At 68.3% G+C, this 27,604-nt stretch overlaps 1 protein-coding gene across 1 annotated transcript in view; it reads right to left on the reverse strand.

Annotated features, from left to right (window-relative positions):
• The window catches only part of LOC125441300, a 29,831-nt gene extending 2,438 nt beyond the window's left edge, over nt 1-27,393 (reverse strand). Inside the window, exons 1-5 of the mRNA XM_048511821.1 lie at nt 27,345-27,393; nt 24,570-25,043; nt 18,834-18,918; nt 17,266-17,405; nt 14,879-14,959 (exon numbers count right to left, since the gene is read on the reverse strand). Of these exons, the coding sequence (XP_048367778.1) occupies nt 14,879-14,959; nt 17,266-17,405; nt 18,834-18,918; nt 24,570-25,022 (759 nt within the window). The 5' untranslated portion in view covers nt 25,023-25,043; nt 27,345-27,393. The remainder of the gene's footprint in view (nt 1-14,878; nt 14,960-17,265; nt 17,406-18,833; nt 18,919-24,569; nt 25,044-27,344) is intronic.
• Between the last annotated feature and the right edge of the window lie 211 nt (nt 27,394-27,604).

Genomic DNA, 27,604 nt, shown 5'->3' on the forward strand with positions numbered 1-27,604 from the left:
GGGGGGGGGGGGTGGGGGGGGGGGGGGGTGGGGGGGGGGGGGGGTGGGGGGGGGGGGGGGTGGGGGGGGGGGGGGGTGGGGGGGGGGGGGGGTGGGGGGGGGGGGGGGTGGGGGGGGGGGGGGGTGGGGGGGGGGGGGGGTGGGGGGGGGGGGGGGTGGGGGGGGGGGGGGGTGGGGGGGGGGGGGGGTGGGGGGGGGGGGGGGTGGGGGGGGGGGGGGGTGGGGGGGGGGGGGGGTGGGGGGGGGGGGGGGTGGGGGGGGGGGGGGGTGGGGGGGGGGGGGGGTGGGGGGGGGGGGGGGTGGGGGGGGGGGGGGGTGGGGGGGGGGGGGGGTGGGGGGGGGGGGGGGTGGGGGGGGGGGGGGGTGGGGGGGGGGGGGGGTGGGGGGGGGGGGGGGTGGGGGGGGGGGGGGGTGGGGGGGGGGGGGGGTGGGGGGGGGGGGGGGTGGGGGGGGGGGGGGGTGGGGGGGGGGGGGGGTGGGGGGGGGGGGGGGTGGGGGGGGGGGGGGGTGGGGGGGGGGGGGGGTGGGGGGGGGGGGGGGTGGGGGGGGGGGGGGGTGGGGGGGGGGGGGGGTGGGGGGGGGGGGGGGTGGGGGGGGGGGGGGGTGGGGGGGGGGGGGGGTGGGGGGGGGGGGGGGTGGGGGGGGGGGGGGGTGGGGGGGGGGGGGGGTGGGGGGGGGGGGGGGTGGGGGGGGGGGGGGGTGGGGGGGGGGGGGGGTGGGGGGGGGGGGGGGTGGGGGGGGGGGGGGGTGGGGGGGGGGGGGGGTGGGGGGGGGGGGGGGTGGGGGGGGGGGGGGGTGGGGGGGGGGGGGGGTGGGGGGGGGGGGGGGTGGGGGGGGGGGGGGGTGGGGGGGGGGGGGGGTGGGGGGGGGGGGGGGTGGGGGGGGGGGGGGGTGGGGGGGGGGGGGGGTGGGGGGGGGGGGGGGTGGGGGGGGGGGGGGGTGGGGGGGGGGGGGGGTGGGGGGGGGGGGGGGTGGGGGGGGGGGGGGGTGGGGGGGGGGGGGGGTGGGGGGGGGGGGGGGTGGGGGGGGGGGGGGGTGGGGGGGGGGGGGGGTGGGGGGGGGGGGGGGTGGGGGGGGGGGGGGGTGGGGGGGGGGGGGGGTGGGGGGGGGGGGGGGTGGGGGGGGGGGGGGGTGGGGGGGGGGGGGGGTGGGGGGGGGGGGGGGTGGGGGGGGGGGGGGGTGGGGGGGGGGGGGGGTGGGGGGGGGGGGGGGTGGGGGGGGGGGGGGGTGGGGGGGGGGGGGGGTGGGGGGGGGGGGGGGTGGGGGGGGGGGGGGGTGGGGGGGGGGGGGGGTGGGGGGGGGGGGGGGTGGGGGGGGGGGGGGGTGGGGGGGGGGGGGGGTGGGGGGGGGGGGGGGTGGGGGGGGGGGGGGGTGGGGGGGGGGGGGGGTGGGGGGGGGGGGGGGTGGGGGGGGGGGGGGGTGGGGGGGGGGGGGGGTGGGGGGGGGGGGGGGTGGGGGGGGGGGGGGGTGGGGGGGGGGGGGGGTGGGGGGGGGGGGGGGTGGGGGGGGGGGGGGGTGGGGGGGGGGGGGGGTGGGGGGGGGGGGGGGTGGGGGGGGGGGGGGGTGGGGGGGGGGGGGGGTGGGGGGGGGGGGGGGTGGGGGGGGGGGGGGGTGGGGGGGGGGGGGGGTGGGGGGGGGGGGGGGTGGGGGGGGGGGGGGGTGGGGGGGGGGGGGGGTGGGGGGGGGGGGGGGTGGGGGGGGGGGGGGGTGGGGGGGGGGGGGGGTGGGGGGGGGGGGGGGTGGGGGGGGGGGGGGGTGGGGGGGGGGGGGGGTGGGGGGGGGGGGGGGTGGGGGGGGGGGGGGGTGGGGGGGGGGGGGGGTGGGGGGGGGGGGGGGTGGGGGGGGGGGGGGGTGGGGGGGGGGGGGGGTGGGGGGGGGGGGGGGTGGGGGGGGGGGGGGGTGGGGGGGGGGGGGGGTGGGGGGGGGGGGGGGTGGGGGGGGGGGGGGGTGGGGGGGGGGGGGGGTGGGGGGGGGGGGGGGTGGGGGGGGGGGGGGGTGGGGGGGGGGGGGGGTGGGGGGGGGGGGGGGTGGGGGGGGGGGGGGGTGGGGGGGGGGGGGGGTGGGGGGGGGGGGGGGTGGGGGGGGGGGGGGGTGGGGGGGGGGGGGGGTGGGGGGGGGGGGGGGTGGGGGGGGGGGGGGGTGGGGGGGGGGGGGGGTGGGGGGGGGGGGGGGTGGGGGGGGGGGGGGGTGGGGGGGGGGGGGGGTGGGGGGGGGGGGGGGTGGGGGGGGGGGGGGGTGGGGGGGGGGGGGGGTGGGGGGGGGGGGGGGTGGGGGGGGGGGGGGGTGGGGGGGGGGGGGGGTGGGGGGGGGGGGGGGTGGGGGGGGGGGGGGGTGGGGGGGGGGGGGGGTGGGGGGGGGGGGGGGTGGGGGGGGGGGGGGGTGGGGGGGGGGGGGGGTGGGGGGGGGGGGGGGTGGGGGGGGGGGGGGGTGGGGGGGGGGGGGGGTGGGGGGGGGGGGGGGTGGGGGGGGGGGGGGGTGGGGGGGGGGGGGGGTGGGGGGGGGGGGGGGTGGGGGGGGGGGGGGGTGGGGGGGGGGGGGGGTGGGGGGGGGGGGGGGTGGGGGGGGGGGGGGGTGGGGGGGGGGGGGGGTGGGGGGGGGGGGGGGTGGGGGGGGGGGGGGGTGGGGGGGGGGGGGGGTGGGGGGGGGGGGGGGTGGGGGGGGGGGGGGGTGGGGGGGGGGGGGGGTGGGGGGGGGGGGGGGTGGGGGGGGGGGGGGGTGGGGGGGGGGGGGGGTGGGGGGGGGGGGGGGTGGGGGGGGGGGGGGGTGGGGGGGGGGGGGGGTGGGGGGGGGGGGGGGTGGGGGGGGGGGGGGGTGGGGGGGGGGGGGGGTGGGGGGGGGGGGGGGTGGGGGGGGGGGGGGGTGGGGGGGGGGGGGGGTGGGGGGGGGGGGGGGTGGGGGGGGGGGGGGGTGGGGGGGGGGGGGGGTGGGGGGGGGGGGGGGTGGGGGGGGGGGGGGGTGGGGGGGGGGGGGGGTGGGGGGGGGGGGGGGTGGGGGGGGGGGGGGGTGGGGGGGGGGGGGGGTGGGGGGGGGGGGGGGTGGGGGGGGGGGGGGGTGGGGGGGGGGGGGGGTGGGGGGGGGGGGGGGTGGGGGGGGGGGGGGGTGGGGGGGGGGGGGGGTGGGGGGGGGGGGGGGTGGGGGGGGGGGGGGGTGGGGGGGGGGGGGGGTGGGGGGGGGGGGGGGTGGGGGGGGGGGGGGGTGGGGGGGGGGGGGGGTGGGGGGGGGGGGGGGTGGGGGGGGGGGGGGGTGGGGGGGGGGGGGGGTGGGGGGGGGGGGGGGTGGGGGGGGGGGGGGGTGGGGGGGGGGGGGGGTGGGGGGGGGGGGGGGTGGGGGGGGGGGGGGGTGGGGGGGGGGGGGGGTGGGGGGGGGGGGGGGTGGGGGGGGGGGGGGGTGGGGGGGGGGGGGGGTGGGGGGGGGGGGGGGTGGGGGGGGGGGGGGGTGGGGGGGGGGGGGGGTGGGGGGGGGGGGGGGTGGGGGGGGGGGGGGGTGGGGGGGGGGGGGGGTGGGGGGGGGGGGGGGTGGGGGGGGGGGGGGGTGGGGGGGGGGGGGGGTGGGGGGGGGGGGGGGTGGGGGGGGGGGGGGGTGGGGGGGGGGGGGGGTGGGGGGGGGGGGGGGTGGGGGGGGGGGGGGGTGGGGGGGGGGGGGGGTGGGGGGGGGGGGGGGTGGGGGGGGGGGGGGGTGGGGGGGGGGGGGGGTGGGGGGGGGGGGGGGTGGGGGGGGGGGGGGGTGGGGGGGGGGGGGGGTGGGGGGGGGGGGGGGTGGGGGGGGGGGGGGGTGGGGGGGGGGGGGGGTGGGGGGGGGGGGGGGTGGGGGGGGGGGGGGGTGGGGGGGGGGGGGGGTGGGGGGGGGGGGGGGTGGGGGGGGGGGGGGGTGGGGGGGGGGGGGGGTGGGGGGGGGGGGGGGTGGGGGGGGGGGGGGGTGGGGGGGGGGGGGGGTGGGGGGGGGGGGGGGTGGGGGGGGGGGGGGGTGGGGGGGGGGGGGGGTGGGGGGGGGGGGGGGTGGGGGGGGGGGGGGGTGGGGGGGGGGGGGGGTGGGGGGGGGGGGGGGTGGGGGGGGGGGGGGGTGGGGGGGGGGGGGGGTGGGGGGGGGGGGGGGTGGGGGGGGGGGGGGGTGGGGGGGGGGGGGGGTGGGGGGGGGGGGGGGTGGGGGGGGGGGGGGGTGGGGGGGGGGGGGGGTGGGGGGGGGGGGGGGTGGGGGGGGGGGGGGGTGGGGGGGGGGGGGGGTGGGGGGGGGGGGGGGTGGGGGGGGGGGGGGGTGGGGGGGGGGGGGGGTGGGGGGGGGGGGGGGTGGGGGGGGGGGGGGGTGGGGGGGGGGGGGGGTGGGGGGGGGGGGGGGTGGGGGGGGGGGGGGGTGGGGGGGGGGGGGGGTGGGGGGGGGGGGGGGTGGGGGGGGGGGGGGGTGGGGGGGGGGGGGGGTGGGGGGGGGGGGGGGTGGGGGGGGGGGGGGGTGGGGGGGGGGGGGGGTGGGGGGGGGGGGGGGTGGGGGGGGGGGGGGGTGGGGGGGGGGGGGGGTGGGGGGGGGGGGGGGTGGGGGGGGGGGGGGGTGGGGGGGGGGGGGGGTGGGGGGGGGGGGGGGTGGGGGGGGGGGGGGGTGGGGGGGGGGGGGGGTGGGGGGGGGGGGGGGTGGGGGGGGGGGGGGGTGGGGGGGGGGGGGGGTGGGGGGGGGGGGGGGTGGGGGGGGGGGGGGGTGGGGGGGGGGGGGGGTGGGGGGGGGGGGGGGTGGGGGGGGGGGGGGGTGGGGGGGGGGGGGGGTGGGGGGGGGGGGGGGTGGGGGGGGGGGGGGGTGGGGGGGGGGGGGGGTGGGGGGGGGGGGGGGTGGGGGGGGGGGGGGGTGGGGGGGGGGGGGGGTGGGGGGGGGGGGGGGTGGGGGGGGGGGGGGGTGGGGGGGGGGGGGGGTGGGGGGGGGGGGGGGTGGGGGGGGGGGGGGGTGGGGGGGGGGGGGGGTGGGGGGGGGGGGGGGTGGGGGGGGGGGGGGGTGGGGGGGGGGGGGGGTGGGGGGGGGGGGGGGTGGGGGGGGGGGGGGGTGGGGGGGGGGGGGGGTGGGGGGGGGGGGGGGTGGGGGGGGGGGGGGGTGGGGGGGGGGGGGGGTGGGGGGGGGGGGGGGTGGGGGGGGGGGGGGGTGGGGGGGGGGGGGGGTGGGGGGGGGGGGGGGTGGGGGGGGGGGGGGGTGGGGGGGGGGGGGGGTGGGGGGGGGGGGGGGTGGGGGGGGGGGGGGGTGGGGGGGGGGGGGGGTGGGGGGGGGGGGGGGTGGGGGGGGGGGGGGGTGGGGGGGGGGGGGGGTGGGGGGGGGGGGGGGTGGGGGGGGGGGGGGGTGGGGGGGGGGGGGGGTGGGGGGGGGGGGGGGTGGGGGGGGGGGGGGGTGGGGGGGGGGGGGGGTGGGGGGGGGGGGGGGTGGGGGGGGGGGGGGGTGGGGGGGGGGGGGGGTGGGGGGGGGGGGGGGTGGGGGGGGGGGGGGGTGGGGGGGGGGGGGGGTGGGGGGGGGGGGGGGTGGGGGGGGGGGGGGGTGGGGGGGGGGGGGGGTGGGGGGGGGGGGGGGTGGGGGGGGGGGGGGGTGGGGGGGGGGGGGGGTGGGGGGGGGGGGGGGTGGGGGGGGGGGGGGGTGGGGGGGGGGGGGGGTGGGGGGGGGGGGGGGTGGGGGGGGGGGGGGGTGGGGGGGGGGGGGGGTGGGGGGGGGGGGGGGTGGGGGGGGGGGGGGGTGGGGGGGGGGGGGGGTGGGGGGGGGGGGGGGTGGGGGGGGGGGGGGGTGGGGGGGGGGGGGGGTGGGGGGGGGGGGGGGTGGGGGGGGGGGGGGGTGGGGGGGGGGGGGGGTGGGGGGGGGGGGGGGTGGGGGGGGGGGGGGGTGGGGGGGGGGGGGGGTGGGGGGGGGGGGGGGTGGGGGGGGGGGGGGGTGGGGGGGGGGGGGGGTGGGGGGGGGGGGGGGTGGGGGGGGGGGGGGGTGGGGGGGGGGGGGGGTGGGGGGGGGGGGGGGTGGGGGGGGGGGGGGGTGGGGGGGGGGGGGGGTGGGGGGGGGGGGGGGTGGGGGGGGGGGGGGGTGGGGGGGGGGGGGGGTGGGGGGGGGGGGGGGTGGGGGGGGGGGGGGGTGGGGGGGGGGGGGGGTGGGGGGGGGGGGGGGTGGGGGGGGGGGGGGGTGGGGGGGGGGGGGGGTGGGGGGGGGGGGGGGTGGGGGGGGGGGGGGGTGGGGGGGGGGGGGGGTGGGGGGGGGGGGGGGTGGGGGGGGGGGGGGGTGGGGGGGGGGGGGGGTGGGGGGGGGGGGGGGTGGGGGGGGGGGGGGGTGGGGGGGGGGGGGGGTGGGGGGGGGGGGGGGTGGGGGGGGGGGGGGGTGGGGGGGGGGGGGGGTGGGGGGGGGGGGGGGTGGGGGGGGGGGGGGGTGGGGGGGGGGGGGGGTGGGGGGGGGGGGGGGTGGGGGGGGGGGGGGGTGGGGGGGGGGGGGGGTGGGGGGGGGGGGGGGTGGGGGGGGGGGGGGGTGGGGGGGGGGGGGGGTGGGGGGGGGGGGGGGTGGGGGGGGGGGGGGGTGGGGGGGGGGGGGGGTGGGGGGGGGGGGGGGTGGGGGGGGGGGGGGGTGGGGGGGGGGGGGGGTGGGGGGGGGGGGGGGTGGGGGGGGGGGGGGGTGGGGGGGGGGGGGGGTGGGGGGGGGGGGGGGTGGGGGGGGGGGGGGGTGGGGGGGGGGGGGGGTGGGGGGGGGGGGGGGTGGGGGGGGGGGGGGGTGGGGGGGGGGGGGGGTGGGGGGGGGGGGGGGTGGGGGGGGGGGGGGGTGGGGGGGGGGGGGGGTGGGGGGGGGGGGGGGTGGGGGGGGGGGGGGGTGGGGGGGGGGGGGGGTGGGGGGGGGGGGGGGTGGGGGGGGGGGGGGGTGGGGGGGGGGGGGGGTGGGGGGGGGGGGGGGTGGGGGGGGGGGGGGGTGGGGGGGGGGGGGGGTGGGGGGGGGGGGGGGTGGGGGGGGGGGGGGGTGGGGGGGGGGGGGGGTGGGGGGGGGGGGGGGTGGGGGGGGGGGGGGGTGGGGGGGGGGGGGGGTGGGGGGGGGGGGGGGTGGGGGGGGGGGGGGGTGGGGGGGGGGGGGGGTGGGGGGGGGGGGGGGTGGGGGGGGGGGGGGGTGGGGGGGGGGGGGGGTGGGGGGGGGGGGGGGTGGGGGGGGGGGGGGGTGGGGGGGGGGGGGGGTGGGGGGGGGGGGGGGTGGGGGGGGGGGGGGGTGGGGGGGGGGGGGGGTGGGGGGGGGGGGGGGTGGGGGGGGGGGGGGGTGGGGGGGGGGGGGGGTGGGGGGGGGGGGGGGTGGGGGGGGGGGGGGGTGGGGGGGGGGGGGGGTGGGGGGGGGGGGGGGTGGGGGGGGGGGGGGGTGGGGGGGGGGGGGGGTGGGGGGGGGGGGGGGTGGGGGGGGGGGGGGGTGGGGGGGGGGGGGGGTGGGGGGGGGGGGGGGTGGGGGGGGGGGGGGGTGGGGGGGGGGGGGGGTGGGGGGGGGGGGGGGTGGGGGGGGGGGGGGGTGGGGGGGGGGGGGGGTGGGGGGGGGGGGGGGTGGGGGGGGGGGGGGGTGGGGGGGGGGGGGGGTGGGGGGGGGGGGGGGTGGGGGGGGGGGGGGGTGGGGGGGGGGGGGGGTGGGGGGGGGGGGGGGTGGGGGGGGGGGGGGGTGGGGGGGGGGGGGGGTGGGGGGGGGGGGGGGTGGGGGGGGGGGGGGGTGGGGGGGGGGGGGGGTGGGGGGGGGGGGGGGTGGGGGGGGGGGGGGGTGGGGGGGGGGGGGGGTGGGGGGGGGGGGGGGTGGGGGGGGGGGGGGGTGGGGGGGGGGGGGGGTGGGGGGGGGGGGGGGTGGGGGGGGGGGGGGGTGGGGGGGGGGGGGGGTGGGGGGGGGGGGGGGTGGGGGGGGGGGGGGGTGGGGGGGGGGGGGGGTGGGGGGGGGGGGGGGTGGGGGGGGGGGGGGGTGGGGGGGGGGGGGGGTGGGGGGGGGGGGGGGTGGGGGGGGGGGGGGGTGGGGGGGGGGGGGGGTGGGGGGGGGGGGGGGTGGGGGGGGGGGGGGGTGGGGGGGGGGGGGGGTGGGGGGGGGGGGGGGTGGGGGGGGGGGGGGGTGGGGGGGGGGGGGGGTGGGGGGGGGGGGGGGTGGGGGGGGGGGGGGGTGGGGGGGGGGGGGGGTGGGGGGGGGGGGGGGTGGGGGGGGGGGGGGGTGGGGGGGGGGGGGGGTGGGGGGGGGGGGGGGTGGGGGGGGGGGGGGGTGGGGGGGGGGGGGGGTGGGGGGGGGGGGGGGTGGGGGGGGGGGGGGGTGGGGGGGGGGGGGGGTGGGGGGGGGGGGGGGTGGGGGGGGGGGGGGGTGGGGGGGGGGGGGGGTGGGGGGGGGGGGGGGTGGGGGGGGGGGGGGGTGGGGGGGGGGGGGGGTGGGGGGGGGGGGGGGTGGGGGGGGGGGGGGGTGGGGGGGGGGGGGGGTGGGGGGGGGGGGGGGTGGGGGGGGGGGGGGGTGGGGGGGGGGGGGGGTGGGGGGGGGGGGGGGTGGGGGGGGGGGGGGGTGGGGGGGGGGGGGGGTGGGGGGGGGGGGGGGTGGGGGGGGGGGGGGGTGGGGGGGGGGGGGGGTGGGGGGGGGGGGGGGTGGGGGGGGGGGGGGGTGGGGGGGGGGGGGGGTGGGGGGGGGGGGGGGTGGGGGGGGGGGGGGGTGGGGGGGGGGGGGGGTGGGGGGGGGGGGGGGTGGGGGGGGGGGGGGGTGGGGGGGGGGGGGGGTGGGGGGGGGGGGGGGTGGGGGGGGGGGGGGGTGGGGGGGGGGGGGGGTGGGGGGGGGGGGGGGTGGGGGGGGGGGGGGGTGGGGGGGGGGGGGGGTGGGGGGGGGGGGGGGTGGGGGGGGGGGGGGGTGGGGGGGGGGGGGGGTGGGGGGGGGGGGGGGTGGGGGGGGGGGGGGGTGGGGGGGGGGGGGGGTGGGGGGGGGGGGGGGTGGGGGGGGGGGGGGGTGGGGGGGGGGGGGGGTGGGGGGGGGGGGGGGTGGGGGGGGGGGGGGGTGGGGGGGGGGGGGGGTGGGGGGGGGGGGGGGTGGGGGGGGGGGGGGGTGGGGGGGGGGGGGGGTGGGGGGGGGGGGGGGTGGGGGGGGGGGGGGGTGGGGGGGGGGGGGGGTGGGGGGGGGGGGGGGTGGGGGGGGGGGGGGGTGGGGGGGGGGGGGGGTGGGGGGGGGGGGGGGTGGGGGGGGGGGGGGGTGGGGGGGGGGGGGGGTGGGGGGGGGGGGGGGTGGGGGGGGGGGGGGGTGGGGGGGGGGGGGGGTGGGGGGGGGGGGGGGTGGGGGGGGGGGGGGGTGGGGGGGGGGGGGGGTGGGGGGGGGGGGGGGTGGGGGGGGGGGGGGGTGGGGGGGGGGGGGGGTGGGGGGGGGGGGGGGTGGGGGGGGGGGGGGGTGGGGGGGGGGGGGGGTGGGGGGGGGGGGGGGTGGGGGGGGGGGGGGGTGGGGGGGGGGGGGGGTGGGGGGGGGGGGGGGTGGGGGGGGGGGGGGGTGGGGGGGGGGGGGGGTGGGGGGGGGGGGGGGTGGGGGGGGGGGGGGGTGGGGGGGGGGGGGGGTGGGGGGGGGGGGGGGTGGGGGGGGGGGGGGGTGGGGGGGGGGGGGGGTGGGGGGGGGGGGGGGTGGGGGGGGGGGGGGGTGGGGGGGGGGGGGGGTGGGGGGGGGGGGGGGTGGGGGGGGGGGGGGGTGGGGGGGGGGGGGGGTGGGGGGGGGGGGGGGTGGGGGGGGGGGGGGGTGGGGGGGGGGGGGGGTGGGGGGGGGGGGGGGTGGGGGGGGGGGGGGGTGGGGGGGGGGGGGGGTGGGGGGGGGGGGGGGTGGGGGGGGGGGGGGGTGGGGGGGGGGGGGGGTGGGGGGGGGGGGGGGTGGGGGGGGGGGGGGGTGGGGGGGGGGGGGGGTGGGGGGGGGGGGGGGTGGGGGGGGGGGGGGGTGGGGGGGGGGGGGGGTGGGGGGGGGGGGGGGTGGGGGGGGGGGGGGGTGGGGGGGGGGGGGGGTGGGGGGGGGGGGGGGTGGGGGGGGGGGGGGGTGGGGGGGGGGGGGGGTGGGGGGGGGGGGGGGTGGGGGGGGGGGGGGGTGGGGGGGGGGGGGGGTGGGGGGGGGGGGGGGTGGGGGGGGGGGGGGGTGGGGGGGGGGGGGGGTGGGGGGGGGGGGGGGTGGGGGGGGGGGGGGGTGGGGGGGGGGGGGGGTGGGGGGGGGGGGGGGTGGGGGGGGGGGGGGGTGGGGGGGGGGGGGGGTGGGGGGGGGGGGGGGTGGGGGGGGGGGGGGGTGGGGGGGGGGGGGGGTGGGGGGGGGGGGGGGTGGGGGGGGGGGGGGGTGGGGGGGGGGGGGGGTGGGGGGGGGGGGGGGTGGGGGGGGGGGGGGGTGGGGGGGGGGGGGGGTGGGGGGGGGGGGGGGTGGGGGGGGGGGGGGGTGGGGGGGGGGGGGGGTGGGGGGGGGGGGGGGTGGGGGGGGGGGGGGGTGGGGGGGGGGGGGGGTGGGGGGGGGGGGGGGTGGGGGGGGGGGGGGGTGGGGGGGGGGGGGGGTGGGGGGGGGGGGGGGTGGGGGGGGGGGGGGGTGGGGGGGGGGGGGGGTGGGGGGGGGGGGGGGTGGGGGGGGGGGGGGGTGGGGGGGGGGGGGGGTGGGGGGGGGGGGGGGTGGGGGGGGGGGGGGGTGGGGGGGGGGGGGGGTGGGGGGGGGGGGGGGTGGGGGGGGGGGGGGGTGGGGGGGGGGGGGGGTGGGGGGGGGGGGGGGTGGGGGGGGGGGGGGGTGGGGGGGGGGGGGGGTGGGGGGGGGGGGGGGTGGGGGGGGGGGGGGGTGGGGGGGGGGGGGGGTGGGGGGGGGGGGGGGTGGGGGGGGGGGGGGGTGGGGGGGGGGGGGGGTGGGGGGGGGGGGGGGTGGGGGGGGGGGGGGGTGGGGGGGGGGGGGGGTGGGGGGGGGGGGGGGTGGGGGGGGGGGGGGGTGGGGGGGGGGGGGGGTGGGGGGGGGGGGGGGTGGGGGGGGGGGGGGGTGGGGGGGGGGGGGGGTGGGGGGGGGGGGGGGTGGGGGGGGGGGGGGGTGGGGGGGGGGGGGGGTGGGGGGGGGGGGGGGTGGGGGGGGGGGGGGGTGGGGGGGGGGGGGGGTGGGGGGGGGGGGGGGTGGGGGGGGGGGGGGGTGGGGGGGGGGGGGGGTGGGGGGGGGGGGGGGTGGGGGGGGGGGGGGGTGGGGGGGGGGGGGGGTGGGGGGGGGGGGGGGTGGGGGGGGGGGGGGGTGGGGGGGGGGGGGGGTGGGGGGGGGGGGGGGTGGGGGGGGGGGGGGGTGGGGGGGGGGGGGGGTGGGGGGGGGGGGGGGTGGGGGGGGGGGGGGGTGGGGGGGGGGGGGGGTGGGGGGGGGGGGGGGTGGGGGGGGGGGGGGGTGGGGGGGGGGGGGGGTGGGGGGGGGGGGGGGTGGGGGGGGGGGGGGGTGGGGGGGGGGGGGGGTGGGGGGGGGGGGGGGTGGGGGGGGGGGGGGGTGGGGGGGGGGGGGGGTGGGGGGGGGGGGGGGTGGGGGGGGGGGGGGGTGGGGGGGGGGGGGGGTGGGGGGGGGGGGGGGTGGGGGGGGGGGGGGGTGGGGGGGGGGGGGGGTGGGGGGGGGGGGGGGTGGGGGGGGGGGGGGGTGGGGGGGGGGGGGGGTGGGGGGGGGGGGGGGTGGGGGGGGGGGGGGGTGGGGGGGGGGGGGGGTGGGGGGGGGGGGGGGTGGGGGGGGGGGGGGGTGGGGGGGGGGGGGGGTGGGGGGGGGGGGGGGTGGGGGGGGGGGGGGGTGGGGGGGGGGGGGGGTGGGGGGGGGGGGGGGTGGGGGGGGGGGGGGGTGGGGGGGGGGGGGGGTGGGGGGGGGGGGGGGTGGGGGGGGGGGGGGGTGGGGGGGGGGGGGGGTGGGGGGGGGGGGGGGTGGGGGGGGGGGGGGGTGGGGGGGGGGGGGGGTGGGGGGGGGGGGGGGTGGGGGGGGGGGGGGGTGGGGGGGGGGGGGGGTGGGGGGGGGGGGGGGTGGGGGGGGGGGGGGGTGGGGGGGGGGGGGGGTGGGGGGGGGGGGGGGTGGGGGGGGGGGGGGGTGGGGGGGGGGGGGGGTGGGGGGGGGGGGGGGTGGGGGGGGGGGGGGGTGGGGGGGGGGGGGGGTGGGGGGGGGGGGGGGTGGGGGGGGGGGGGGGTGGGGGGGGGGGGGGGTGGGGGGGGGGGGGGGTGGGGGGGGGGGGGGGTGGGGGGGGGGGGGGGTGGGGGGGGGGGGGGGTGGGGGGGGGGGGGGGTGGGGGGGGGGGGGGGTGGGGGGGGGGGGGGGTGGGGGGGGGGGGGGGTGGGGGGGGGGGGGGGTGGGGGGGGGGGGGGGTGGGGGGGGGGGGGGGTGGGGGGGGGGGGGGGTGGGGGGGGGGGGGGGTGGGGGGGGGGGGGGGTGGGGGGGGGGGGGGGTGGGGGGGGGGGGGGGTGGGGGGGGGGGGGGGTGGGGGGGGGGGGGGGTGGGGGGGGGGGGGGGTGGGGGGGGGGGGGGGTGGGGGGGGGGGGGGGTGGGGGGGGGGGGGGGTGGGGGGGGGGGGGGGTGGGGGGGGGGGGGGGTGGGGGGGGGGGGGGGTGGGGGGGGGGGGGGGTGGGGGGGGGGGGGGGTGGGGGGGGGGGGGGGTGGGGGGGGGGGGGGGTGGGGGGGGGGGGGGGTGGGGGGGGGGGGGGGTGGGGGGGGGGGGGGGTGGGGGGGGGGGGGGGTGGGGGGGGGGGGGGGTGGGGGGGGGGGGGGGTGGGGGGGGGGGGGGGTGGGGGGGGGGGGGGGTGGGGGGGGGGGGGGGTGGGGGGGGGGGGGGGTGGGGGGGGGGGGGGGTGGGGGGGGGGGGGGGTGGGGGGGGGGGGGGGTGGGGGGGGGGGGGGGTGGGGGGGGGGGGGGGTGGGGGGGGGGGGGGGTGGGGGGGGGGGGGGGTGGGGGGGGGGGGGGGTGGGGGGGGGGGGGGGTGGGGGGGGGGGGGGGTGGGGGGGGGGGGGGGTGGGGGGGGGGGGGGGTGGGGGGGGGGGGGGGTGGGGGGGGGGGGGGGTGGGGGGGGGGGGGGGTGGGGGGGGGGGGGGGTGGGGGGGGGGGGGGGTGGGGGGGGGGGGGGGTGGGGGGGGGGGGGGGTGGGGGGGGGGGGGGGTGGGGGGGGGGGGGGGTGGGGGGGGGGGGGGGTGGGGGGGGGGGGGGGTGGGGGGGGGGGGGGGTGGGGGGGGGGGGGGGTGGGGGGGGGGGGGGGTGGGGGGGGGGGGGGGTGGGGGGGGGGGGGGGTGGGGGGGGGGGGGGGTGGGGGGGGGGGGGGGTGGGGGGGGGGGGGGGTGGGGGGGGGGGGGGGTGGGGGGGGGGGGGGGTGGGGGGGGGGGGGGGTGGGGGGGGGGGGGGGTGGGGGGGGGGGGGGGTGGGGGGGGGGGGGGGTGGGGGGGGGGGGGGGTGGGGGGGGGGGGGGGTGGGGGGGGGGGGGGGTGGGGGGGGGGGGGGGTGGGGGGGGGGGGGGGTGGGGGGGGGGGGGGGTGGGGGGGGGGGGGGGTGGGGGGGGGGGGGGGTGGGGGGGGGGGGGGGTGGGGGGGGGGGGGGGTGGGGGGGGGGGGGGGTGGGGGGGGGGGGGGGTGGGGGGGGGGGGGGGTGGGGGGGGGGGGGGGTGGGGGGGGGGGGGGGTGGGGGGGGGGGGGGGTGGGGGGGGGGGGGGGTGGGGGGGGGGGGGGGTGGGGGGGGGGGGGGGTGGGGGGGGGGGGGGGTGGGGGGGGGGGGGGGTGGGGGGGGGGGGGGGTGGGGGGGGGGGGGGGTGGGGGGGGGGGGGGGTGGGGGGGGGGGGGGGTGGGGGGGGGGGGGGGTGGGGGGGGGGGGGGGTGGGGGGGGGGGGGGGTGGGGGGGGGGGGGGGTGGGGGGGGGGGGGGGTGGGGGGGGGGGGGGGAGGGGGGGGGGGGGGGTGGGGGGGGGGGGGTGTGTGTTGGGGGGGGGGGGGGGGGGGGGGGCGGGGTGGGCCCCAGGAGGGGCTGGGGCTCGGGGGGGGGGAGGGGGGCGGGGGGGGGGGGGGGGGGGGGGCCGGGGGGGGGGGGGGGGGGGGGGGGGTGGGGGCCGGCCACCAGGGAGGTCTGTCCGGCCACCTAAGAGGTGTGTCCGGCCACCTGGAAGGTTTGTCTGGACACCTGGGAGGTGTGTCCGGCTACCTGGGAGGTTTGTCTGGACACCTGGGAGGTTTGTCCGGACACCTGGGAGGTTTGTCCGGACACCTGGGCGGTGTGTCCGGCCACCTGGGTGGTTTGTCCGGACACCTGGGAGGTGTGTTTGGACACCTGGGAGGTGTGTCCGGACACCTGGGAGGTTTGTCCGGCCACCTGGGAGGTGTGTCCGGCCACCTGGGAGGTGTGTCCGGACACCTGGGAGGTGTGTCCGACCACCTGGGAGGTGTGTCCGGCCACCTGGGAGGTGTGTCCGGCCACCTGGGAGGTGTTTCTGGACTACTGGGAGGTGTGTCCGGCCACCTGGGAGGTGTGTCCGGCCACCTGGGATGTTTGTCCGGCCACCTGGGAGGTGTGTCCCGCCTCCTGGAAGGTGTGTCCGGCCACCTAGAAGGTGTGTCCGGCCACCTGGGAGGTGTGTCCGGCCACCCGGGAGGTGTGTCCTGCCACCTGGGAGGTGTGTCCGGCCACCTGGGAGGTGTGTCCGGCAACCTGGGAGGTTTGTCCGGACACCTGGGAGGTTTGTGCGGACACCTGGGAGGTGTGTCCGGCCACCTGGGAGGTGTGTCCAGCCACCTGGGAGGCCTCCCAGATAACCTCCCAGATAACCTCCCTGTTATCCTCTCTGCATAACAGGCACATCGTTAGGTAGGTGGGGCTGACAGGTTTCATGTGTAGGAATGGGGAAACAAACCTGATTCACCAGATTAGAGTCTACTGCTCATGTGGAGGAGTGAAGAATCCAATTGGGTTCTCCTCTCTAGATTAGAGTTCACTTGTTCTTCATCACTACACCACCCCCTTACCTTTTGCTGCCACAGTTTGCTTAACACTTCCTCCACTCGTTCTATAAAGGCACTGTGTGCACGTCGTTGGTCTTTGTGCCTCTGAAGGTAAAAATATTTTAAGAATTATAGAACTACTTACAACAGAGGTTTCCAGACTGGCAGCACTGTAACTAACAGAGGCGGGGGATCCCCCATTGTGGGCCCCTTCCCTCCACTGCTGTCCAGCAGTGAACTGAGAACTAGCTGGTGATGTGTCAAGGTCACTTCCAGCATTCACCAAAAGTGATGTCATCACATTACCAATAGAGGGCTTCTACCATCGAGTTTTTGCTCAAATACCAGAGCATCACCTTGTTGTCAGTGACTTGATGAGATCACTTCAGTAAGAGGCAGAAGTGACTTCAATGCACTTTCTACAATATGAGAGCTAGGCCTCAGTTCGCCACTGATAAGTCTTCCCGCCCAGTTGCCAAGGAGTAGTACCTGGCAACCCTACTATCAGTCCAGTCCTAAACAGAGTTATATCCTTATGTCCACTAACTCTAAATAACTTTAGAAGGATGAAACCCACTTAGGATGGTACTATAAATGAGGATGCACAGGTTTTTTTAAAAATGGAAGAGCCTTGCTCTGATTACAACTTTCTTTCAACACATTTCTTAGATAACAAAATGGTGCACTTCAAATAAGAAATATGGACAAAAGTGTTTTATTGACTGCAGTTTGTTTACCAGGAAAGTCCACTCAAAACAGCTGATTGTTCTGAGATGTGTTCCAAATTTCCCTGTAAATGCAACAGCTGTGTGAAAATGAAAGAGAAAAACCTTGCTTTTCTGATTCAGTATTGTTGTGACGTGAAAGGGTGAGGAAGTGAAAGCTGGAAATGGAGTTATAGAAATGTGGCAATTCAGCCGTGTTATGTAGTATGGAGAGAAAGAAAAAGCAGAAATGTGTGGATGAAAAGAACTAAGGATGTTTTGAGTCTTTTTGTTTGGTAAAAGCTAGAGAAAAAGAAGGATTCTTGGCATGGGATTGGTTGCCTCTGTAGGACTTGATGGCTTGGAAAGAGCAACAGAAGAAGGCAAAGCAATAAGAGTGCCTGCTAATGATTTCTTGAATGGCGTGGATTTCCACAAACCCTTCCCCCTCAATGCCACCCCCATGTCCAAAAAACTAGATACATTTAGATCCAGGTTCCCATGTAGCTACAAAGTTATGCAAATAACTCCTCAGCAGGACCATTTTGGCTCAGGAGATCCTCTTTCCTTCACACTGCAGCCCCAACTGGTCTCCCTGTAGGGGCTTTTAAAATGATGTTCCATATAACTGCTGTATGGCTGCAGAAAAAGCAACTCAGACCTGACTTGTTTGTCCAGGACTCTGAGCTGCTGCCACCAGCGATGCTGCCTCTACAGTAAGAATCAGCTGAGGCCCCAGCTTCAGGACAGTCCCAACAAAGCGTCAGCACCAGCAGCCACAAAGGCGGCAAAGGCAAGGCTGTGAAGAGTCATCCAGGCCTAGGGAAGCCCAGCAACAGCCCAGGTGTAGGGGTCTAGAGAAAGGTGGGACTGTAAAAGCCTACAGCCCATCCCAGCCAGCCCCAGAGCCCAGCCAGTTTGGAGGAGGGGCTGGAAGATAGGGTAGTCAACTTCCAGGCAATGCCTGGAGATCTAGAATTATGACTGATTTCCAAACAACACTGATCAGTTTCCTTGGAGAAAATTGTTGCTTTGGAAGATGGACTTTATGGCATTATACTGCTGAATGTATGAATCCATGGCATTATAAGTATATGCCATTATATGAGAATATGGCATTATGTGTCTGTGACTATATGGCATTATTGTATGGAATTATACTGCTGAGGTCCCTCTTGAAGAGTATTATACATTTCAACACCCAGCCCTCAGCCTTTGGACTTATAACAGGTGTGCCCTTGCCAAATGGGTTGAAACTGTAGGGCATGTACTACTACACTGTTTCTATTTTAGTAGCATTCGTTCATAATATATCACACCAGTGTTAGCGAACTCCCCAGGTAGATCAGAGCAGTTTTTCACTTCCCTGTTTCTCTCTCATCTTTCTTCAGAAATAACATGCAACATTGCAAAATTTTGTATGAGAGCGTGCAGGATATGTAAACAGATGGTAACTCCATTAACAAGGCTGGGTTATAACTTATTCAAACCCATTTCAAAGCTGATTTTATATTGAAATAAACTGAATGAAGTTTCACGTAAACTGTAAAAACATACCTTTTCTACATTACATTTTTGTAGATTAAAAACTGAAAAGTTATTAGTTTTGCTGAAGCAATTAATTCTTTCAACAAAATCACTCCCAGCACCTGCAGGTTTGTTTTCAAAGGCAAATTCAATGGAAGACAAAAGATAAATTGTACTAACTGTAAAGGAACAAGGTCTAGCAGGCCAAGGTTCCTTTGGTAGAATTAACTTGGAATCCCACTTGAGTTCCCGAGGCTTATGCGTAATGAATCTTCCTTTGGATCCTCTTTTTTCTTCTTTCAAAGGTTGAAGTCCATAGACTTAAGCAAAGAAAAGACACACTAGTCTTAGTACCTCTATTCTAATTAAACAGGAAATTGTGCCACCTTAATACAACCTTTTATTCTAGCATAAATTGCTGTGCACTACAGGCCACTTCTTCAGATGCTATTTAGGTTCAAATCTCCAGTTGTATCACGGAAGCTCACTGGGTGACCAGGGACCCTTTATACTTTCTCAGCCTAGCCTATCTCACAGGATTGTTGTGAGGAGAAAATGGAGGATGTGTCCAGGGTTTCTTGTAACTGATTCCAGGTTGTTTGCACAAGAACAAAGCAAACTTAACGTATCTTTTGAAAGGGTTTAGAAATGCATTTGAATGCCATCCGGAACATTTTTACATTAAAGTGAAATGTCAATCATGGTCCCCATTCTACTGGGGACTGGGGCTGGTTTTTAAAAAAGACAGAGTTGGAGATTAGAGGTGGGAAACTGGTGCCCTGCCTGCAACCTGCTTCACAGTGAAAATGCACTACGATCCAATTAGTAGTGTGGGCTCTGACACTGGCCAGGGTGTGGTTCCATGGCAGAACACCAGCTTTACATGCTTAAAGTTCCGGGGTCAGTCCTCAGCATATCACAGGTAAGAGGTACTGGGAAACACCTTGCTGTGTCCAAGACCCTAAAGAGTTTCTGCTCGTCAGGAGAGACAGTACTAAGTTAGTACTACTCCTAAGTACTGAGTCAGTACTACTCCTGCCTTGCAAAAGGGCAGCCAGAGCACCCTCAGTCAAGTGGTGCCTAGGGCATGCTCCCTGGCTTGCCACATGCTAGTTATGTGCCTGCTTTCATGGCTTGAAGTGTCTTCACCCTTATATTTATTAGTAACATCAGCATTTGACAAGGGTGGCCATATGGACTCAAAGGAAGGGGGGCTTATGGCTTCAAGTGGAAAGCATATATGAAAGCTACCCCAGAGCCCTTAAGGGGAAGGGCAGCCTAAAAATGTAATGAAAAATAAATGTGCTTTCAGCTCTATGCCTCCCTAATGGTAAGCTGGAGTGAGTACATGCAGCAGAAAGTGTCCTGCACCCTCTTTCTGCTCCAAGCACCCTCGTCAGCTGAGCACCAGGGATTAGGTGAGAGGAAAGCTTGAAGCAGATGGAATCTGTGATGTACTTTCTGCAGTAACATTGCAAGATCTCATTCAGCATTTTTTTCTTTTGAGTGGGACTGAGTTTTCTGTTGTGGGGCTGTTTGAACAATCCTTTTTTAAAAGTTCTGGGACTTTATTCAGATTTGTGGAAACATCTACCTTTTATGAAAATGACTCCATTGTACAGACCTTTTGAAATGCACTCTGATATCCAAACTACAGAGCTGTACATATCCCATGACAATTTTTTTTTCATCCACAACAGGGAAAATGCATTATTCAGTGAATAACTTATGTATCAGCAAATCCTTACCTGTGCTTAAATGCTGTGTTTTGAACTTTAGATTCAAAGGATCTCGGGCATAGCTTGTCACAAAATCTGGAATACTTGTTTCAAACTGCAAAAGGGAAGGCGGGGGGGAGAAAATAGTGCAACATTACATTGGCATTTTGAAATTCAAAAGCACTTCGTGAAAGAAATGAACTGTGTGATCTTATGACAGGTACAAAACAGGTCAGACCACTAATCCATTGGATTCGGCATGGCATGGCATCTCTAGGTCTTTCCTAACTCCTGATGCCTGAGCATCTTTATTAGAGACACCAAGGATTGAGTTTGAGATTTCTACCAGAGGCCTATAAAAATTCTCAACAGACTTTTTAAAGGCCAAATTCATAGGCAGGATTGCAATAATCAAAACTGTCACTGGAAAAAAAAGGATCAGATTTGCAGCCTGATTCACTCGTCAATGATTTAAAAATTGATGTGCCATAATCATCACTCCCAAGCTGCTTTCACCCACTGTGGAGAAGGAATAGGGGTTCCCCTAAATTGGGGGGTGGGGTTCCAAGCAATTTAGGAAGGATTTGAGCTAGGAAAACAGTATAAGAGGGAAATAGCCTGCAACAAATATTCTTATTTCTTTATAAATAAATAGGATGGGTGGAAAATAATGTTTATTTACTCCTTCCTTTCTCTGCATTTTGTTGCCACCGGGAATTTAATTCCAACCCCGTTTTTATTTCCTCCTAAAGTAGTGTGTCTGAGCTTTAAAGCAGCTTTGAAGGGCTATGTGGTCCTGAGGAAATTACTAGTGTGGGATTCCAGGTTAAATTTAACAAATTGAAATTTGAGTTATATATTTGCTTCTGTTTAAAGGTTTCAAGGAATAATTTATAATTAAAAAAGCCATCGGAGGCAACAATGTCTGCTGAGGTGACTTTCATTTCACATCCAATCTCTCGCTCCTTTACATCTCTGAGACCATTTCAGGATTTAACTCCATCTCTAGTCTCTCAATTGGGCAATTCTACACTTGTACACTTTGTATAATGCTAGGCTGTTAATATTCTCAAGCCCCTTTCTCACTCTAAGTGTAGCACAGATTGACTCAGTCTTTCAAATCAGCACAGACTTTTCACAGTTGCTTTCCAGTGACAACCAGTAACCTCACTCTCTCAACCCTTTCATCCCCCTTCCTTCTACAACTTACCTCTCTTTTTTAAAAAAATGCACACAACATTTTAAATCATTACCTAGCCCTTCTCCCTCCCTCTCAATCTCCCTCCCTTCACACTGTGGCTTCCACATCTGCTTTTGTTTTTTAAAAAGCTGTCAGGAAAAAATAATCATTGCCCAAAATTAATTGAAAAGTATTCCAACTCTCCAGCCTGGCTTCCCACTAAAAGGTCCCTGAAGCATCAGTGTAAAAAATTATAAAGCTGGGTAAGGGAGGAAAGATGATGGCATGTCCTAGATGTAACACCCGAGACAGCTAAGGAGGGAACAGGAGAGGAAGATTTCATGCTGCAAAAGAGAAATCATTCAAAGTCAAAGGTTCAGACATGGCTTTCCTGGTAGAGCTACTAGAAAGCACAGCTGCACAGTACCACTGAAAGCCCTTCCTTTTGTAAATAAGAATACCGGATTCTGGAAGAAACTGCTTTTCAGAAAGGGGTGAAAAAACCCGCACCTGCTGAAACTGCTGTTTTCCTATGAAAAATTCCTGTAAATTGATCACCCACTCTTCTCTCTGCCTTGCTCTAATAAAAGCTTAGACAAAAAGGGAAAGTAGGATGATGCTTATGTTTCTATCCCCCTTAACTGTGTGTGTGTGAATTTCCCCAACAGGCTAAACAGAACCCACCAGGGACCATGTTCTCGCTTTGGGAACATGGTGCAATAGAGAAGGTTAAAGCCCCTTCCTCATACCTGTGCAATCCAAATTGTGCATTGCACATGTGGGAATTGAGGAGATCCCACAACTTATGCCTCACTGTTGCACAGTACATATGGTGGTGATCCTAGACCCAGTGTGTGTACTGTGTAATTCTGCTCGACCTATGGGGATACATGAGATGAAGGCAGTGGTGGGATTCAAATTAACAACCGGTTCTGGTGGTGGGATTCAAGTAATTTAACAACTGGTTGTTTACAAGCACCATTTTAACAACCGGTTCTGTCAAAGTGGTGCAAATCTGCTGAATCCCACCACTGGATGATGGGCCCTAGACTCAGCATGTGTACTATTCTTGTGATTCCCAGTTAAAGACCAGTAGTTTACAGAACCACCAAGTACCAAGAAATATTTTTTTTACAAAGAGCTCATTATGCTGCCAAGCTAGCAACATGCTTCATAACCAGATTGATAACTTTCTGTGCCTTCAAAAGTACAAAAGTCATTAACGTGCCTGTTCGAATAGAATCACTTCCTGATTTAAAGGCAGAAATTAGTGATCCAGTAAATCCAGCAACATCTGTATAGGGAAATGCTAATCTCATGTTATCAAAGCACCTAAGTTAATCATCCACATATGTTATAGATACAGTCCTTAGGCTTTTATGACACACACACAAACACACACTGAACTACCTTTTGACCATATCATACAATTTTTACCTTGGCTTGCTACCTGTTCCTTCTTTAGAGAACCACTATTTATGAGGATCCCCTGACCTTCCTCAAATTCCTCAACAGAAGTTGTAGAAGTCAGAGAAGGGTGCTAGGAGAAGGAGAAGGTAGGAAAAAATGTGCCTCCATGAGCAGGGAGCTTGTAGGACCCAATGCAATGAATTGTTTAAAATTGGAGGGGCATTTTTATTATAATTAGGAATTATGCTATAATTATAATTAGGAATTATTATTTTTAACAAAGCAGTAACACTGTTCAGGTGTATGAAAGTTGTCTCAGTAGTTTAGATATTTATAGTTTACAGCGCAATCCTAAACTGTTGCCCCCTAACAGGCTGTACTCAGGATTGTCTTGTTAGTTTAGTTGTTTTAGCTACTGCCCATCACTGATCATTATTGTAACTATTATTAATGCTGCCCAAAGTTGCTACATGTACAAATCCTCAGTCTTACTTAAGTGTGGGACATGTCCACTATCGAGAACTTATAGAAAGAGATTTGGTAGGAGAGCTTCTTTTTCTTATTTATTATGCCTCAAAGAAAGGTAGGTGAGTTAAAACAGAAGGCTCAGTTCGATTAAAAAAAATCTTCTAAATAATAGAAATGTAACATTGTCCTTTGCAGGACTGTTTTTGAAATAGCTCCTGTGGTGAAATATATGCAAAAATGTAACAGCATACACACAAAATGCAGCATAATCGTTTCCATGTGTGTGTCTCTTAGAGCTATTTCAAGAGCACTTCAATGGAAGAAAGTGTTATGTTAACAGAAACTCTTATCCTACTTGTGACCTCAAAAGTACCTTGAATAAAAATGATATTATGAATTTTTAAATTCCATGAAGAAGGCTAATCAGCTCATTCGTACCATGACTGAGGAGATGAAAACATTATAATGGGGGATGAATTAATGAATTAGGCATAAACCATGCATGTATGTATGAAAGGACTGGAGTCTCATACAAAAAGATGTCAAAGCTCTAGTCACCTGTGATTGATTATAAATGTTCCAATAGCCAGAGCCCAGAAGCCTTCTGAGAATCTCTGAGTCCTCAAACATGTTTCCTGAAAGCTATCTGGAGCCAACTCAGCTACAATGTAAGCGAAAATATCCACAATATTGAATTAAATTGGTCAAAATTTTTGTTGCAAGAGTGCCATCTAATGGAGAAAGTTAATTGTCGTTTAGGTGGTGGTTGTTTTTTTAAGTTAATCCCATCAAACAGGGAATGTCATTGCCTTTGTGTTCTGAATAGCAGCGATCTTCACTCTACAGTTTGGGACTAGCTACCCACAATCTTTGCATCCTATTCATGTCTGTCACAAGGACTTTCTATCAAATGTGTGTTATGTCCCCTGCTGGGAATTCAAATGCCAGGCACATGAAGGCCTGATCCAAACAGTGCACAGGGAAAGAGAGCTGAACTCTACAGGCTGCCTACAAATCCAGAACCCCAAGGCTGAAATTGTTTGTACTTAGGAGTGAGCACCATTAATACCCATGAGGGTAAGTTCTGAGAGAGAAAAATGCATGCTATGTGGACCTGCCTTTGCTCACATTTGTGCCACGCTGTCTTTCCTTTTCTATTATGCCTTTCCTAAGCAGTTTTTGTAATAGCCTATTACCCTAAATTAGCTTGAACTTGCCAGAGCTTGGAAACTAAACAGGAAAACCACTCGGATGAAAGTACCATCAAGGAAGACCTTGGTTGCTATGCAGAGAGAGAAAGGCAATGGCAAACCAGCTCTACTCATCTCTTGAAAACAAGGTGGAAACTTCATGGGGTTGCCATGAATAGGTTGCAAATTGATGGCACTCTTTACCTTACCCAACGTAGCATCTCCAAAATATACAAACGCAAGATCTTTTGGGACCTGCCATGGTCTTTTTTGGCCTCTGTTAATCAATAAAACATCAGTGACATAGATGTTATATAAATGTAGTAGAATGAATTGCCCCTAGGAGTACCTTTAAGAATGGAAATAAAAGATAGTCCATTGCAATGCTTATGACAGGTACCACTTTCTTGTACTCCATTGCCTTTACCTTGTCGTTCCACTTTCTGTATTGTTTATACCGTGTTTCCCCAAAAATAAGACAGTGTCTTATATTAATTTTTGCTCCCAAAGATGCGCTATGTCTTATTTTCAGGGGATGTCTTCTTTTTCTGTGTTCTGTTCGTCGGGCATGCTTCCAAACAAAAACTTTGCTACGTCTTACTTTCGGGGGATGCCTTATATTTTGCACTTCAGCAAAACCTCTACTACGTCTTATTTTCAGGGGATGTCTTATATTCGGGGAAACAGGGTAGTATACCTTGCCTTAGATAGTTTTTTATTCACATTGTTCTCTAATTCTTTAATGCATTGTTCATTGGTTGTTTTATGCTCTCTGATTTCACTGCTTATATCTTATAATTTGCCTTGAGTTTTAGCAAGAAAGGCAGACTATAAATAAAGTAAATAGATAATGAATACATAGTCCTTATCCAGAATTAAGTGGTGCATATATTGATTGCCAAGATGGAGAAGGCCAAGCTGAGACAGAATAAGAAACCGAAAGTGACAGAAATGGGTGGGGGAGTCTATGTGTGGCTATAAGAAAATGTAGGCTCAGATTGTTGACATAGGGAAGAAGGTCTCCTGCCTTCTCCCCAAACGCAATTTTCCTTCACCAACATACTGTTGTGGGGAGTTATTTCACCATCTTTGTTGCTCTGGGTGCACAGAATACTGCACATGGAAAAATGGGGGGAAGAAAAGCTCTCCTCCAGAGTTGTTTAAGCACAGGGAAATAATGTGGAGGAGAGGCAGAACCCTTTCCTCCCGCAACATCAGTGTTCTACGTTCATTGGGTCTCCTTTATTTTAAAAAAGCCATTCTCCACAGCTGCTGTGTGGCTTTGGGGAACCCGAGTTGTGTCCAGGAAAACCCAGACCCAACTCTCAGTCATACATCAGACGTCATCTGACTTCCTGTCCCATGCTTTTAGCTCACTAGGCCTCATGCTGCCACCTGAGGCTTCAAAGTATAGCCTTGATCTAGAAAAGATGAAGCCCGCAGCTGCAGTCCATTGCCCGAACCCAATTCAAGGCTTCCCTTTTCAAATGCTCGTCCCAGTTTCACCCAAACCTTTACCTGTCTAAAATCATATGGTTTGGGATCTTGGTATTTGCCAGACTTAAACTTCCCCTTCTTCACAAACATCAACTGTGCTTCATAGGGGCCTATATGAGGAAACTTGGTGATTATCTTTGGCGGCTTCTGCTGTTCTATGACTGGGAGAATCCACCTGGATGTTATTCTTTGCAGATCTTCACAAAGTGTGTTTGTTGTCGTCTTCTCCCTCTTCTTCGGGTCTTTTTTAGATTTTCCTACTGGCTTCCTGACAATGCCTGGAGTGATATATAGTTTATAGCTAAAGTCAAGAGGTTCCTTGGTCCAGAATTCCCTCTGAGATGTTGGGAGTCTGGTTTGCTGCGATGCATGAACTTGATTTCGCGCTAATGCTAGCTCCAGGTTTGTAGTAAAGTGTCCTTTTGAATTAAAGGTACATTTGGAATAGATTCCACTGTGGATACTGGGCAACATTCTGTACTTGCCCTTCTACACCTATATGCAGAAAAAAAGGTAATATTACTGATTATTCTTAAGGATTTCATATCCACAGTATAACATTATATGTTATATAAATGTAGTAGAATGAATTGCCCCTAGGAGTACCTTTAAGAATGGAAATGAAAGATAGTCCATTGCAATGCTTATGACAGGTACCACTTTCTTGTACTGCAAATTTTCTATTTGTGTCAGTAACTGTTATTACTGTATAGAAACATTCAAGTATTGAGATGTAATGAACTGTGGTCTGAGATAGGTTGCCAACATGCAGGTTGGGCCTGGAGATCTCCCAAAATTATAACCAATTTCCAGACTACAAGGATAAGTTCTCCTGGGAAGAAAATGGCTGCTTTGGAAGGCATTATACCCCACTGAGGTCCCTCTCCTCTCCAAGCCCTGCTCTCCTCAGGCTCCACCCCCAAATCTCCAATAACTTTCCAACATGGAGTTGGCAATTCTCGGTCTAGAGCAGGGGTTGTCAACCTATAATGCTCCAGATGTTCATGGATTACAATTCCCATCAGCAATTGGCCCTGCTGGCAGGGGCTGGTGGGAATTGTAGTCCATGAACATCTGGAGCACCATATGTTGGCCACCCCTAGTCTATAGGCAACAGGGTCATCATGATTTTCTCTGTTTTGCCTGGTTTTCTGGCTCCTGTGAGCTTTCTTAAGCCCTCAACACAACTTCTTTGACATTTAGATTTCTTAAGAGCGATCATGTGCTTAATGGAGAATTTATTTTTACAGAGAAGAGGCATTAGTCCTGCCTAAAAATTCTGGGAGAAATTCAGGTCTCAGGACTGGAGGGAAAATTCTTACTAATCTCAAGTAAGGAGGCAGGGACCTGGGATACTTTTGAAATCCTCCTCCCCATGTGCTCAGTGAGTATTTTCTGGAATTGAAAAGCAAGATAGCTACTGTGCATGGCGAACATGCACCTATGCAGGCAATATGGATTTATTGGCTTGATCCATGGTCTGGAACAAGGAACTAGGAACCAATTCCAGGTAATCACATTAAGGACTTGTTATTTTTCTTGCCTGACTTCCCTTTAGTCCATTAACCAAGAGGGATAGTTTTCTATGGCCAAAGTTCAGATAAACTGTTCATTATTTTGAGATTATTAATCTTTGTTGTACTTTCTTGTTGTCTATTAAATATAATCCTTTATTACAAGTTCTTAAACTCTTCCAGGGGTTCTACATCTCAGGCTCAGCTGTGTGGCCAAATAACATCTGTTTGTGAAAAGAGGTGCTACTAAAGGAATTAGAGGGGAAGGGGTAGAACTCTCCTCTGATTAAAAAATATCTCCCAAAGGAAGTTGGCGACAGACCTGCAGGTATAATAGATGGATAAGAAAGCGAAAGAAGGGGTGCAGATTTGCCTGTTTCCCAGTAAACAACACCTTAGCCGGGATCCCCTTCCCATCCAAGCACACTGTCCTGTTTCCGTTTACAGATACCACTTACCTGCTGGGAGCAGGAGGACTCTGGTCGAGCAGCAGAGGAAACAGGGAGAGGAATGGTCATTTGTGGCAGAAACACTGGAACTGATGCTCTAGAAAGCCCTTGGATCAGTAGGGATCCCAGAGTGTCATATGATGTAATTACGCTGCTTCTGTTTTTTTCCCACTGGAAATGACTTCAGGTCATTGTGATTATGCCATTTCTGCCCATCCCTGCCACTGCAGCCTCCCATCTGGCTACCTTATTTCCATAAGGTGGCTTTAAGGAAAAGGAAGAGCATCCACATGATAATGGAGGAGCATCCACATGCTCCTAATGCTGCACACCAGCACAGACCTAGGAGAACTAGAAAGATTCCAGGTAAGCCCCTGAGACGGGGAAGCCAGCAATGTGGACAGAATAGCCTTGGCTGTGTTTGTAAGGTTTCTCAAATATAAATGGATTTTGTGATTAATTTATCTAGATTATATAAATGTTGCATTTTGCACTGTTTTTGAAGTTTGTTAACTGGAAGATAATGCAAAAAATAAAGCACTGATAAGAAGAAATATGGAAAAAATAGGTTCCCTCAGTGCCCAAATGTAGACATATTACAGACATACAACTCTGCTCCAAACAAATGAAGTCAAGTTTAAAATGCAAACTTTCTTCTTCAACTGGGCAATCTGCTCTGGATAATATGGAAAGAAGCCTCCAACTTTGTACATAATTCCCCCCATATTAGTATGGGATTTTTTTAACACAGCATAATCATGGTTATTAATAACAGTAAAATTGCAACACAGACATAAATAATATAGGAGACAGATCTGAAGAAATCTACTCACTCTTTCTAAAGTCAAGTTCTTTTTCAAACTTTCCGTTCTGTATCACAGAGACTTAGTTTTTTCTTCACAGTGCTAGAGGAAACTAAGCAAAGAGAATAACTCACAGTGATGTTTGTTCAGTTAGATATTGTGTTTTTTGCTGTACAAAGGAGCCTGACCACATAATTGCATTCAGCCCATCTGGGTTGCTAAGAAACAAGACAAATTTGCCTGAAGACTTCATTCAAAATTCAAAAAAATGAAAACAGTGCCTCTGGTGG

The sequence above is a fragment of the Sphaerodactylus townsendi genome, linkage group LG11 (genome assembly GCF_021028975.2).
Source record: "Sphaerodactylus townsendi isolate TG3544 linkage group LG11, MPM_Stown_v2.3, whole genome shotgun sequence".
Lineage (NCBI taxonomy): Eukaryota > Metazoa > Chordata > Lepidosauria > Squamata > Sphaerodactylidae > Sphaerodactylus > Sphaerodactylus townsendi.